The following is a 13,630-nucleotide window of genomic DNA, read 5'->3' as shown; positions in this document are numbered from 1 at the left end:
GACTATGCCTTACTAGTCCCCACGAACTTGGCGTTACCAATCAACAAGTCTTTGTTTGCACACAATTACATGTATATTCAATCGACTCCTGCTGAGTTAATAGTCGATATGGGGACGTGATTTTATTATACTTGTACACCGTAATAATGACACTTAAAAATGATAGCAATTTTATATGAAATCATGTTGAATCATTGCTAACAACTACCAAGTTTCAAAATTGATCTGTTATCTCGGTTACAATTCCACAAATGTATTAAAGCATAGAGAAGTGGCACGTAGGTCACATGGATACCGAATATATACGAATCTGAATGCACGTACAACTCCATACAGTAAGCGAACACAAGGCTGTAAACCACGGCACAAATTATAATCCATTTATAGAATACTTCGATTCTGAAAATATTGAAAAGAAAACTGTTGGTGGCCGAAAACGGTCATTGTAAAGACTGTCGTGTGGCAGAGGTGCTTTGAATAACTTTAGGTTTGTAATAAAGAAAAAATACCGCAGGAATTGTACCGGAACGCTTTGCTGGGGAGCTGTGAAAGGGGGAAAGTTGACAGAATTCCCTGTGTGAAGAATTATGACGTCATTGGAGGCCCACCCGTGACAAGACGAGGCAAAGGTGGTATATAAAGTACAAAAAATACAAACCAAGAAAATAATCAAAGGTAACAAATAATAACAATTTGTCATAATATGTACTCTGACTTATTTTACATTTCAAAATGAACTGTTGTATATAGATATAGTTATCCCATATATAAATCTACATAATTAAATAATTAATGAAGGCAAATTCGTATCAAAATGTGAAACGCAAGTGACGAATTTATCCTGAGTTTAAATTCTATACCTTGAGTTGAGTGATCTTGAAATAGAATATTAAAATCTGCAGCATGGAAAAAGTCATTGGACTCTAGAAAGCAATAGAAAACCGTGTGACAATTGGCTTCTGCATTCTCAGAATCCACTGTTACAGTGAATTTCAAGCTCTCGAACTAAGCAATCAGTAACAATTATTGAATTCATACCGACTTACACAAATAATTTACTTGTTAAAAAAAATTCTCAAAAGTACATAATTTTTCCTACAATTGTTAAATCGCTGAATATTATAAGAGGTATAATCTTTGACTGATCTCTTCATATTGAGAAACTGAGTGGTTTCAGAGACCGTTTCCATCTTGCTTTTGTCTGATACTTCTTCTGCGCAAGTCGTTCCATCAGAGTAGACTTGTACCTCAACCAGGTTTCCTGTCGCTCTAAATTCTCACTCGCATCTTCCTCAGACATAAATTCACGAACCTGGAAAAAAAAAGGTTTCTTATTTTCCCAAAATGACTATTTCCAAACCTCATGCATGTAGAGCGTAGGGGTAATATCTAATTTTACACGGGGAATCCCCTGGACTCCTTACAACCTTAAATCCTACCGAGACAATGCTTAGTATCTTAATCCCAACCAGCCTTTATCTACTTTATCGTAATCCTCAAAATACCCCTAGCGTATTAAACCCTGTAGTTCCCCTCCCATTATCTTAATCTCAAAATGATCACTATCTGCATCCTGCTCTGCACCTGTTTGTACATCAGTTCAATATATATTACAATATTGTTTCCAATATTTTACTTACTAGTGTGTCCAGTTTGAGCATGGTCACAAGACCGGCGTGAGTTCGGAAAAATCTTTTATTAATCTTGATAATTTCTGCTCCTTCACTGACCTGAAAGGGGAAAAATTATCACAGAAATTGATAAAAGAAAACTGCAGCTAAAGTTAGACAAAAATAACCTTATCTAAATTTCATTTTTGACATTGAATAATATTGCTCTTGCTTCTTACCACGCTTACACCAGAGGGTTCGCTGCTGGCAGTACATGCAACATCATTCAATCCCTGTCACAATAACAACACAGACAAAGGCATCATATAAACTGGAAGAACAAGTTACATTTGTATATACAATAAGTTCAGAATTCTATATTTCTTATACCGTCAATAGATGGCGCTCTTGATAAAACACAGTTACAATTTTGCATCAGTTAGAAAGCAAAGGTGATGGACCTTTTATTCAGTAAAACTTAATACAAAAAAAGAATCTTTTATTTTAAATTGTTTAAAGATCATACCCCGTGCTCTTCAAAAAGTTTATTTTCTTTTTAATAACGAAATTTCAATTTGTGTGTTCTGTTTTATCGAAAAATCTACCTTAAAAGGTCTTTCATACAATAATTCAATAACTAAACGTGGGTGGATTTTTTGCGTTCGATGTCTCATTCAAAAGTGAAGAACTTTTATATTGCTTGGAAAATAGAAATTGAAAAAAACAATCTATTTTTCGAGGTGAAACCCGACCGCATCTTTAACTTACAAATATATCCCCGGTCACCATGCCATCCAGTTGAATGTAGGCTCTTCTTTGTGCAGAGGGTGCACATGCAGCAATCTCAAGTGGTTGGGTCAATTTTCTTTTTGTTCTGTGATTCGTAAAGCAGCCGTTGGTATCCTGTGGCTCCTCTATGTGTGGATCCACAGTTGTGGATAGTGGAGGGAGGATTGGTGGGATACCCTGTAATGAGTGGACTGATCGGCGGGGGCTTTGGAAGCGACGTCTAGCTGCATAGTCCTTGTTGTCAAAAAAATGGAAGAGGAAAATAGCAGAGAAACAGTCCATTTGTCAGTGTCAATTTCAAATTGCATGGATTAATTCAGAGAGGGGAGGGGATGGGCGTGTCCTCATCCCATGTATAACTTTTTTTTTTAGATTTAGGAAATAGGTTTCTAGTTTCTTTTTGTATTGAGTTTCTTAATTTCGTTAAGGATGTATTCTGGCTGAAATTATTGCCCCTACTTTTAGGATACTTTTTTATTATGGAGAATTGACTTTAAAAGGTTGTGTCCTCAGATTTGCAGACGATTCTTTACACATTTTTGACGAAGAGAAGGTCTTACCTTGACTAACAAGGAGTCTTGTATGCTGAATCCCTGATCTCCTGGAGTGCGAGGATATTCTAAAAGACAGACGAAGGATTATAAGATCGACTTGAAGACTAATACTGGATTGAAGCTGAAATCTTTTATAACAGAGCACCTTGAAATAATGAGCAGTATTTCTTGGAACACAATTATATCAATGTAGTCTTTCCTGAAACTTACTTTCTGTGACTGATGAATCGATCTCAGGAGGAGAAGCTTTAGAGGATCGTAGACGTAATCGTGACGTCAATCGGCTTGGTAACCCTGGCGTCTGGGGTAAACAAAATTAATTGTTCTCGTTATTATTTTGAACTTTGCCGATTTTGTGCAGATGGGTCCTGACCTTTAGCATAACTGAAGAAAGGCAGCTTCGTGCTTTGAACCACTAATAAAAATAAATGAGGAAAGACGTGAAGAAAGTATTAAAATTACGCACGAAATAACTAGTAATCTTACAGCGGGCGTCTCCTTGGTGCTTATACCCAGTGTACCAACGTATGGGCTACCAACCAAGTTAGCCGCTTGCACTAACTCTATCTTACTCATCTGAAACAAGAAAACAAAAACAAAAGCATCAACGTATGAATAATATTTTTACCGAAAACAAAAGATGGAAGGTTAACAACAGTCAGCATTTCAAGAATGTATGGGTCACTCACCTCCGAGTCATGGTCAAAGTTATGTTGTCCTCCATCAACAAGTGTTTTCAATCCAGCACCAATCATAGCTTGAAACAAAACAGGGAAAAAAGACGTTTCCCTCGATTCACATGTTTCAATTTCAAAATGTTTATAAATTAGTTAAGTGCATAAAAAGGGGGAAACCCCACGATGTTCTGTGAACAAGGTTACGTTAGAGACATTATGTCAAGTTATGTTAAAGTTCATAGTTCTATTTTCTACGATTTATTTACATGCATTTACAAATTGGAATAAGAAACAAATAATTTATTACTCATTATGCATACCATCTGCATGTGACGGCTGTTTCACGTATCCAAGTTTGTCGATGCCTTTTTTCTCGCTGAACTTCTTGTCACTTTTCACATCTGCGACAAACTGTCGTCGTATACATTTGCACTTTCCCTTCAAACAGATAAAATTATATCACTCTTTGATATTATTCATATCGTAAATCAAAGAAATAGGGATTATCAATTCTCCAAGCAAATAAGATATATCAAGTCCAAAATAATTTGAAAGGTTCATGGTTCTTACCGATTTAATGACATATATCCACCTTGTGTTGTTGGAATCTCTTGCTACAATCCGATCTGGACTGCAAATTGAATTCAGATGAAACTTCAATTAGTTTTGTTGACATAATTATTCTCATACTCACAGGGAAGTTTTGCAATCTGTTATTTTTGTTGTCACTGAATTTGCGTCTCAATTTAGGGTTGACATCTTACCCATAGAACTTGTACTCAATGGCTTCAGGATGCTCATTGAAAAGATGGCAGGGGAAATCCGAGAACAGATATTGAGATCTGTGGATAGAAAATGACAACAAATATGTCAAGTAGATGAGTAACAAAAAACACAATGAAAAGTATGTTATTTTGAATAAACAGATTTAAAAGAAGAAGTGATACGCCTACATCTGTTGGTATGGATTACAGAGGAAAAAAATTCGAATGAATTTCCACTAATTAATAAGTAATCCATCTTTTTGTCATTTTTTTCGCTTTCTTCCTTACCTTAGAAAGTCTACTGGTGGACCGGCATGAGTGTTCTGAAGATTAAAGAAATCCTAAAATGAACAAAAAAGACATCATTGGTAAGATAAACTTGGCTAATTCGATCAAGTGAATTATATAACATCCGATTTAATTAATGTAATTTATTAAGCAGTAATTTAATTATTGTTAAAGTAATTCCGTATACATTCAATAAGTTGAATGTGTAACTCATTCCTACCTCCTTATTTAACAGCAAAACTTCTACAGGTCCTTTACAAATCAAACTGGATTGTCTGTTCCATTGTTTCTCAAGTTCTTCCCTCTGAAATACAGCGGTACAAGTATAAAGTGTTGGCTGAAATTATATCTCTGTACTGAGAAAGAAATTGCTAAGAAATGACACAAAGTGCGGTTTCTTCTGTAGTAATACTTCTAAAAGCGATGAGCAGTATATTCCAAGTTCGGTTGTTAGTGGATGCAGGTGTCTATACTTACATCACTGAATAGTTTGTTAGTGGATGCAGGGGTCTATACTTACATCACTGAATCGTTTGTGACTGGATGCAGGGGTCTATACTTACATCACTGAATCGTTTGTTAGTGGATGCAGGGGTCTATACTTACATCACTGAATCGTTTGTGAGTGGATGCAGGGGTCTATACTTACATCTCTGAATCGTTTGTGACTGGATGCAGGGGTCTATACTTACATCACTGAATCGTTTGTTAGTGGATGCAGGGGTCTATACTTACATCTCTGAATCGTTTGTTAGTGGATGCAGGGGTCTATACTTACATCACTGAGGCTTCCTTTCTGCAGGAAACCAAGAGACTTGGTCATTGTGCCTGTCTGCAGGTCGTACTCTCGTACAAGGTTCACTGATGAAAACCCGAGAACAAACATTCAGTAAGAATTTTTTAAGCATTATTGTTTGTCGTAGATATTTTTCTGCCCAAAAACATCAAAACGCTTTTTATTGTTACTTTTGAGAAGGAAATTAAATAAAAAGGTCAATAAATCATGGCTCCATAAATCACTTGTTTTTAATCCTCAAAAATTAATTTTAGATGGTTTGCAATCGTATTAAATATGCGTGTGTAAAACTTAAAAACTGGAGAAGATTAGCTTGACCCTCGATTATTGGAATTCGAAATATTACCTCTTCCAGACACGATATAATAGAATCGATCTGGTGGTCTGCCTTGGCAAGCGATGATTCTACCATCATCGTATCGTTCGTAGAATAGCCGTCGAGCTAACTCAGTCTCTGAATCACTGGAGAAGATCGTGAAGGCTTTATGGGCGTGAATCATGTACAAGATCTGAAGGAAAATCATCCAAATTGGCCTATATCATACATCCCAGAATACGAAAATCACATCATGAATAAAGATTACTTGATGTTTATCAATGAAAATTTAATGAAAGTTAAACCTACGTGTTTGAGTTGTTCAGCGGTGCGATACTGTGGCTGTGTAGTCAGACTCATCTGCAGATCCCAGCCAATCTGAGGGTCAGAAAATAATAAGTCACTACTATAACTAGTGCATATACAATATAGAGTAAACGAAATCAATTAATTGAACATCTAAAGACAAGTTTAGTTCCTTGTACTTTATGTTTCTGATTACTTACACTTGTTTTCATTGAGGCCACGGAGTTCAACCTTTTCAGTTCCGATTCTTTACTCGTCTTGAGTGCATCATCCGTTTCAGAGTTAGTCTCAGGCTTCTCAGTAGAGCGTTCTGGTTGCAAATACCTTTAAAAAAAGGTTGAATGAAAAGTATGTAACTGCTTCACATGCACAATGTATTGCAAATGTTTTAAACAGAAGTATACCTTTTGCGGATCAAAGTATTTCGACGGTCTTCAACCCTTCCTTGGACTACTTTGCACTTAATTTTAAGGTGTAGATGTAATTATGTAAGACATTGAGACAGCAGCTGAGCGTCCCGTACAGGAAGGCACCTAGTATTTCTTACTTTCTTCCATCTCGACATCGCCGCACTATGATCCTCACCATCGTACACGCATAGCGGAACTTGTGAATTGCATGAATCTGTTCAATAAAAATGAGGCATCATCTCATCAATTAATGAAATTTCAAGCCTTCTGTGTTATTATCATTATTTGTTACTCTTCCTTCTTTCTTGAGGTGTTAATCTTATTTCCGGGGAGTAAATGCTCACTCCATCCGACTGCAACTAGCGACAAGACGATTTACAGTGAAATTCTAAAATATTTCAATATAAAATTCCAGATATTTTTTTCTCTAAATCATCTGATTCCTATAGTTTCACTTTGATGAAATAATAGAGTAATTAATTTGTCTGGTCGATCAGCTTATCAAGTGACTAAAGGTATCCAAAGCGGTTTCTATAGCGCATAGATACAAATGTAATTCCCCCCTTTCTCGGCCTAAAAATAGAGATATAAATAAATCGAGGAATCATGATCCTGGTGGGTTGAATGACCGGACTCTCTGCCTACCTTCAAGGGACCTCTTTCTTTCTGTCGTAGTCTCCTGTAAGTCCGCGGTGTAATTGCACTCAGCCTCTGATTTAAAGAAAAATATTCAAAGCAAAACAACACTCTGATTAGTATTTGCCGAGAACTCGATAAAACTACTCACAATGCAATTCAATTATTCCGTGGTGAATCTACGGAATAATGACAGTGTTTCTGGCTGCCTGATTTAGCATTAATCGATATATATATAGACTTCCGGGATTTTTGGACCGCATATGTCTCAAAATTTGCATTTTCCAATCAATTTCATGAATATCAAAACATTTGGCTATTTTGTTTCTTTTAAGCAGGTTTTTTTTTTAAAGTAGGATCTTTGCCTCTGGCTGTTTACTTTTTCAACCATTTCAATGAATAAAAGCAAGAGTAGTGAACAGTCTGTTGTATGAGATTTCTGTGCTTGCAAAATTTAAACGATTTCGGCTAATTTAAATAGCATCCGAGACAAAAGTATGACTAATGTATATAGCATCTGATTTTAGATTAAGACATGATTAACACAGCAGGCTACGTGTACGTTTCTTTTCAACTTGTTTTCGATAGTTTGCATTTGCAAAAAAAAAAGAGTTTGAAATGATGCATTGAATAAATAATGAAGTAAAAAATTCGGCAAGTATTTGTTTTGAATGCCCGCAAGACTAAGATTGTGAAAATGGACTTTTACCTTGACTTGTTCCCGTAATGGTGTGTTCATCCTATCCACTGTATTCTCTACTATTCTTGGACGTCGACTGGCTACCAGTCCTCCTACCTCCTCCAGACGTCTCTTGATGGTCTCAATCGCATTTTCCTCTGAAAAAGGTACATTGAACCTTTTGTAAATAACGACCTTTTGGCGGAGTCTCACATCGTTGACTGATTCAGCTTCGCGTATTGCTACATTCATCATCCCCTCAAAGTGGGGCTCGTGTTCGTCATTGAGATTCTGAACCATCGTTACGGTCTACTTGTCAGCTTTGTTTCAGAGTTTATCTTCGAGATTAATCACAAAAACTACTCCACCTTCTTCGATAGGTTTATTCTCAGAGGATAGAAGTTGATCTATTACCTTTAATACATTCAAGGAGATCTTTAAAATAATATCGGCGCCATGCATGAATATATCAAGCAGTGAGAGTCAGCATTTTTGCGAATGCGTTCAACATGCAGAGGACAGCACAACGCTTCAAAACCTTGCTTTTTGCACACTGTTACATGAAAAGAGGGAAGCAAGTTTGTGAAATAAACTCAGATGATTGAAATGTTTGTGGAGTATTTAACCGTTCAAACTCTCTGGTCTTTTTAATTATTTTATTTCTCGGAAAGGTGTCAGAGAGATAGATACTGGCAGAATGAATACCGGTACAATAATAATTAAGTACTTCGTAATTATTGCCCGTGTGTGGGAAAAAAAGTTGATGGTAGCACAGTAGGACTTTTATAGCATCGAATGTTGGTTGTCGTTTTGCATACATCGAACGCTCAGACACCTGTCAACGAAGTTAACATTTTTTTAAACGCAGATTTAAGTAAATCATACAATATTTTTAATAATATAAAGCTACATTAGATATAGATGATACGATCTCAAAGATTATGGACATGGATGACATTCCATGATCATAAGGTAGCTAGCCCAGCCCATCCCCAGCCATACAGCTGGACAAACACATTTGGTTTTTACATCACGCATGCTGCCAGTTCATAATCAAATAGTGCTTGGATGCCGTGCCTTTCTTTAGCCGCTTTTATGATCTTTAAGTCAATAACGTAAGTCCGTCTAGCCACCCCACCGACTGTCAAATCTAAGCAACGGTTAAGAAGAGCTAGCTAACAACGATCACTAGGGTTACGCACAGATGTTCATGAAGTGTCGCAACGGTCATTACATTTTATGATTATGTGCTAAATATTGCCATGCGGTGTATCATTTTTAGATTTCAATAAAAGGCACAATAACCAGCATCAAAATTGAACTTCAAATGACAACCTGTCAGCTTCGAATTATACATCTCCGCCCTCCGGGTTTGAAAAATAATTCGCACATAGGCCTAGTCCCAAGTGACACGGGCGTCATTTCGTTTTGGATAGAGTCGCTGACATCTAAGTCAGAAATATTTCACATCCACTATATGGTTTATTTTGTATTAGTTGAATGCAAGGGCGGATCCGGGGGGGGGGGGGGCCAAAGGGGGCCATGCCCCCCCCCCCCCCCCCAAAAAAAACGAAACCAATTTTTAATTTGTTTTTAATGTGATATCGCAATAAAGGCAGGCAATGAGTACACCACCATCTTTTCCTCAAAAAAAATTGGTTAAAGTGGTCAGAAATTGCCTCAGATCGCACCACAGAGCATCTAGAATCCAAAAGTTTTTCGGGGCCCTTGAGCGGGCCCCGAACCCCACGCCGTAATTTTTAAGACCCACTTTTTGGGGGACCAAATTTTTTTTAGGCCCTCCCCCCAAATTGTGTTCTGGATCCGCCCTTGGTTGAATGATATTCCAGTGGTTCAAGTTCAACACATCTCGTGGTTAACAAATACTTATCTTGATTAACTTCACGTTTGGTGAATGAATTCGAATAAAGTAATATCCTACCAACACACACACACAACATAAGTTAAGTTCAACCCCAAAGTAAATGATTCTTGTTTTTACTTGCCTTACAGATATCTATGTGAAACTTGTCCACAGATTATTTACATGAATACTAAGTTATGTCCTGAAGTGAAATCCGTTTAATACATTATCAATTTTCGACATATATCCATAATTCCTACCTTCTGATTCGGAGACACTATCTCCATCAACATCACCCATGGTTAACCGTTCTGTGTCTCCACTCAAATACTCATCCGTGAATCAAACGAAATCAAATCTCATGCACTCACGATCATGTCAGCATCAGTAGCAACTAAACCGTTTGAGTTTCATATGTTAAACTGATCAGAATAAGCGATGTACAATTGAATGAATGAGAACTGAAATGCCAAACAACCTGACTTCATACACGTTGCCATGTGCATGAACTGTGACAAAGGTACACTTTAGCAGGTCAACTATTGGTCCTGACAAAAGCAGATGTTATGACAAAGACCGCACGGGAAATACTGTAAACTCTGCCAGGTTAGGGTTGATTTGGTCCCGAGGCTAAAAAGTGATTATATTCCATTATACTGAGTCTTCTATGGTTGGTTTCAGCCCATGATCATTCAACAGAAATATTTCTTATTCGGTTGTGGCAGCAAATGTCCACAAGAATTTTTATGAAGGCTGAATCAGCTAGTCGACTGCACAGCGACTGCTCATGAAACAAATTCCTATAATCATTCAAGCAAATAAAACAAACTCTAACAATTAATATACTTTCCGAGAGATAAGCAACTCTACAAGTTGACATTTTGAGAAAAACATGAAATTCATTGAAGAGTACGCGGGTGACGCAACTGAAGTCGGTATCTTACCTTATAGCAGTGTCCATTAATATTGCAAAAGTCGATTTTTTTTCTAGAACACGTCTTGTCAGTATACATTTGAGTTGTCATTATTGTGTGATAGAACTGGCAGGCAGTTACTGCACATCGAGTGCCAATTCTAAGACGTCTTGTCAATAACTACTCACTACAACCAGTATAAATCCCAGCTCATAGACTGAATTTGGACTCGCCATGGTGTTCTAGTTTCCATAGCAGCTCATATACAAATACGGTTTGAAGTTCAGTATCAGATGTTGTAGTAATCTTGAAGTTATTGCCATTTTTCCATGCTGAAATAAATCACATAGCTACATGCATGGTTCACCTTTGACTTCAATATTGTATGGGCTGCACTGCCAAGCAAGCCCCTCTCAAAGGGCTTCGTGGGACATCAGCAGAGCCTTGAGCTCATACCCAGAGTTCGTAAGTATAGAGGGCCATATTGGGAGCCGCACGTATTTTATTCGTTTGTCAACGAATCTCATAGCTCAGCATCATACTTGAAAACAAATCATAGGCTAACACCCCGGCGTATATACGCGTACCAGACCTGATTTTCCAACACCTGCGTTCCTCTCACCATCCCAAGCAAATGTGAAATGGAATTTCACTAGAAAAAGCAGTTAACTATAGAAGTGAAGTTGCTGTGACGACGCATCATCTAATGGACGTCTGGGACTGCTGCATCAAGGCCAAAATTGCTAATACATCATAGGCTAAACAGTTTCTGACAAGAACGGGGTCAATATTGCCACCATCAATCATACAAGGTGGGGGTTAACATAATGCCCAATGTATCCAACTTCTATGATCTTACCTTTTTGTTTCTCCTCCCTGCCTTTTTCCTCCCACCATCTTAAGAACTGTGCCTTATACAGCCCAGAATCACCTCCGCCGTCAGTATGATGTCCGTAGACTGAAGTATCTTTCTTGCTCATTATGTCAGACACCAGAGAAGTGAAGTCTCGTGCACTCTAAGATTTGGATAAATCCATCGTTGACTATCAGTTCCCGATCTATAGGGCTCGAGTAACTTGCAAGAACATTTTTGAAGGTGTGAAAACAGCATCACTGACATGCAGCTTTACAAAAACAAAATATGAGACAGCTTAATCTTGTGACGCCGGGATTCGAACCATCAGCATCTGAAATGCAATTGCAGGCACTGAGTTGAATAGTTATACCGTGATTTAGGCACAGGCCTACTCATGGTTTTCTTCATAACCGAAATGATGCACTATTATGGATTATATACGAGGAGCCTACCTAGCTGTGATATCTCCAGAAGTTTAGCATCGTCTAAAGAAATCTGTTTTTGTATGGTAGTTTCTTTAAGAGAAAAATCAGTCTACCTGCAGGGACTGATTTCTACAACGGCAATAAGCCTACATTCATCAACAGTATATTTCCCGACTAAATGTTCACAATAGAGCAAAAGTCAAGTCGTTTGACGCCAGTCGTACACAAAATAAGTATTCGATGTCAAAACTTTGTGAAGCTGCTCGAGAAATACACAACAAATTCTCGACATTGGATATGCTCGGTATTCCTGTGTAACAATGGCCCCTTTAGTCCAACAGTCACCAAGAAACCAGACTTGCCTTTACAACGAAGCCAATCCGTTACTGTACAGGCCTATACTCAATCACAATGTATGCAATTAAAACTGACAATACGTTAAGCTCCAAGCTATTTGTATTTAATGAAAGAAAACTGTTTAGGGACACACACCTACATTAAGATCTAACATGACACGCAACTGAAAAATAACTGCAGTGAATTTCAATGAATGTAAAGCCTGAAGCCCAACAGGTCTATAGGTTTAACAACCAGCGTGTTCACTACCGCTTCAAAAGTTATCATCCGCAGCCAGTAAAAACTAAACAAATGTGTTGCCACACATAACTGGTAAAAATGCATGTGTAATATTTATACTCAGCCGCTTTGGTTTATTTCTAAAGGTGAAAATCGCAAATTCAGTCCTATTTCAAAGGTTGTCAAAGAAACTTACCAGAATGTGAACATGGAGACATGGTTTTGGATAGTGTTACAAACGATTATTGTATGATCTTTATTATCGCTACAGCAACCACACTGTTCAACCACTTGACATCTAGACTTCGACTTGGCTGATATCAATTAATCACAAATTGATCATAATGGCAGTGGTAACTGATCATTATGATTTGACGTTCTGATCAAGTTATCGATTTACTTCCATTATAACATTGCCGATGGCTCCCGCCTGTGTTAAATTTTATTGGGGGGGCGATGAGATAATTGTTCCGATGTCAGTCAGTCAACATGAAATGAACCCCCAGGGCAAGTCGATTTCACGTCGCGAGCGCAGAAATTCATTCTAAACAAACATTCGACCAATTGTGCATAACCGTTATAACCAACTTCACTGATCAACCTCCGTAATTTGTCAATTCATCATAAAATAAAGCTCAACTTTCATTCAAGGATGGTAGGGGGGGGGGGGAATTCCCCATAAAGCCTCAATTTCTGCTTTGCAAGTTTTTATGACCACAGACTAAGGCCAAAAAAAAAAAGTCTCCGGTTTCTGGTATGCGCGCGCGTCGCCATGCGCGTCGGCAAAATGAAAAAGTTTTTTTTTTCAATGAAAGATGATGTCTCAAAACCGCCAAACTCACTGGTTTGACTGGAATCCTGCTGCTGCACAATTTTAACGTGTTTTTAGATTGGGTTATGGTCGAGAATAAGCTTTATGTGGCCTCTCTGGACTCCCATATATTTGCACTAAGTTAAGTCGGGCACCATTTGCAGTCATCAGCACACATTTGAAGCAAAAAAATCAGGTAAAAAAAAAAAAAAGCCGCGTCGCCGCACCACTTTTTGGGCAAGCTCCATACCAGAAACCGGAGACTTTTTTTTTTGGCCTAATGCACTTGCATGTACATGTACTCCCAATTTATTTTGGTGTGCAAAGTCACTGAATAGATTAGGGAATTTACAACTACA

General features: G+C 37.8%; 1 protein-coding gene across 2 annotated transcripts; it reads right to left on the bottom strand.

The window, feature by feature from the left end:
* Nucleotides 1–96: 96 nt before the first annotated feature.
* On the bottom strand, nt 97–13,267 carry LOC119728472. 2 transcript variants are annotated; one of them, XM_038200724.1, is made up of 21 exons: nt 11,463–13,267; nt 7,856–7,983; nt 7,156–7,221; nt 6,648–6,724; nt 6,301–6,424; nt 6,104–6,172; nt 5,825–5,987; nt 5,461–5,543; nt 4,903–4,986; nt 4,683–4,735; nt 4,395–4,472; nt 4,201–4,261; nt 3,951–4,068; nt 3,643–3,710; nt 3,440–3,529; nt 3,164–3,254; nt 2,960–3,018; nt 2,379–2,633; nt 1,850–1,903; nt 1,641–1,730; nt 97–1,312 (listed from the first exon to the last, which is right to left on the bottom strand). In XM_038200724.1, the coding sequence occupies exons 1-21, from the start codon at nt 11,581–11,583 to the stop codon at nt 1,151–1,153; spliced, it is 2,094 nt and encodes a 697-aa protein (XP_038056652.1). In that variant the 5' UTR covers nt 11,584–13,267; the 3' UTR covers nt 97–1,150. The 2 variants fall into 2 exon arrangements, with proteins under 2 accessions (XP_038056652.1, XP_038056653.1); XM_038200725.1 differs by lacking the exon at nt 11,463–13,267 and adding an exon at nt 9,950–10,177.
* Between the last annotated feature and the right edge of the window lie 363 nt (nt 13,268–13,630).

Source organism: Patiria miniata, unplaced genomic scaffold (assembly GCF_015706575.1).
Source record: "Patiria miniata isolate m_02_andy unplaced genomic scaffold, ASM1570657v1 HiC_scaffold_20, whole genome shotgun sequence".
NCBI classification, from domain to species: Eukaryota; Metazoa; Echinodermata; class Asteroidea; order Valvatida; family Asterinidae; genus Patiria; species Patiria miniata.
Note: the sequence above shows the minus strand (reverse complement) of the source record. Positions and strands in the feature narration are given on the sequence as shown.

Coding starts and splice junctions, on each gene's coding strand:
- LOC119728472 (XM_038200724.1), bottom strand. CDS start 11,583: ATGAGCAAGAAAGATACTTCAGTCTACGGACATCATACTGACGGCGGA. Junction 6,173..6,300: donor TGGCCTCAATGAAAACAAGT/GTAAGTAATCAG, acceptor TCTGACCCTCAG/ATTGGCTGGGATCTGCAGAT. Junction 2,634..2,959: donor AAGACTCCTTGTTAGTCAAG/GTAAGACCTTCT, acceptor TTTGACAACAAG/GACTATGCAGCTAGACGTCG.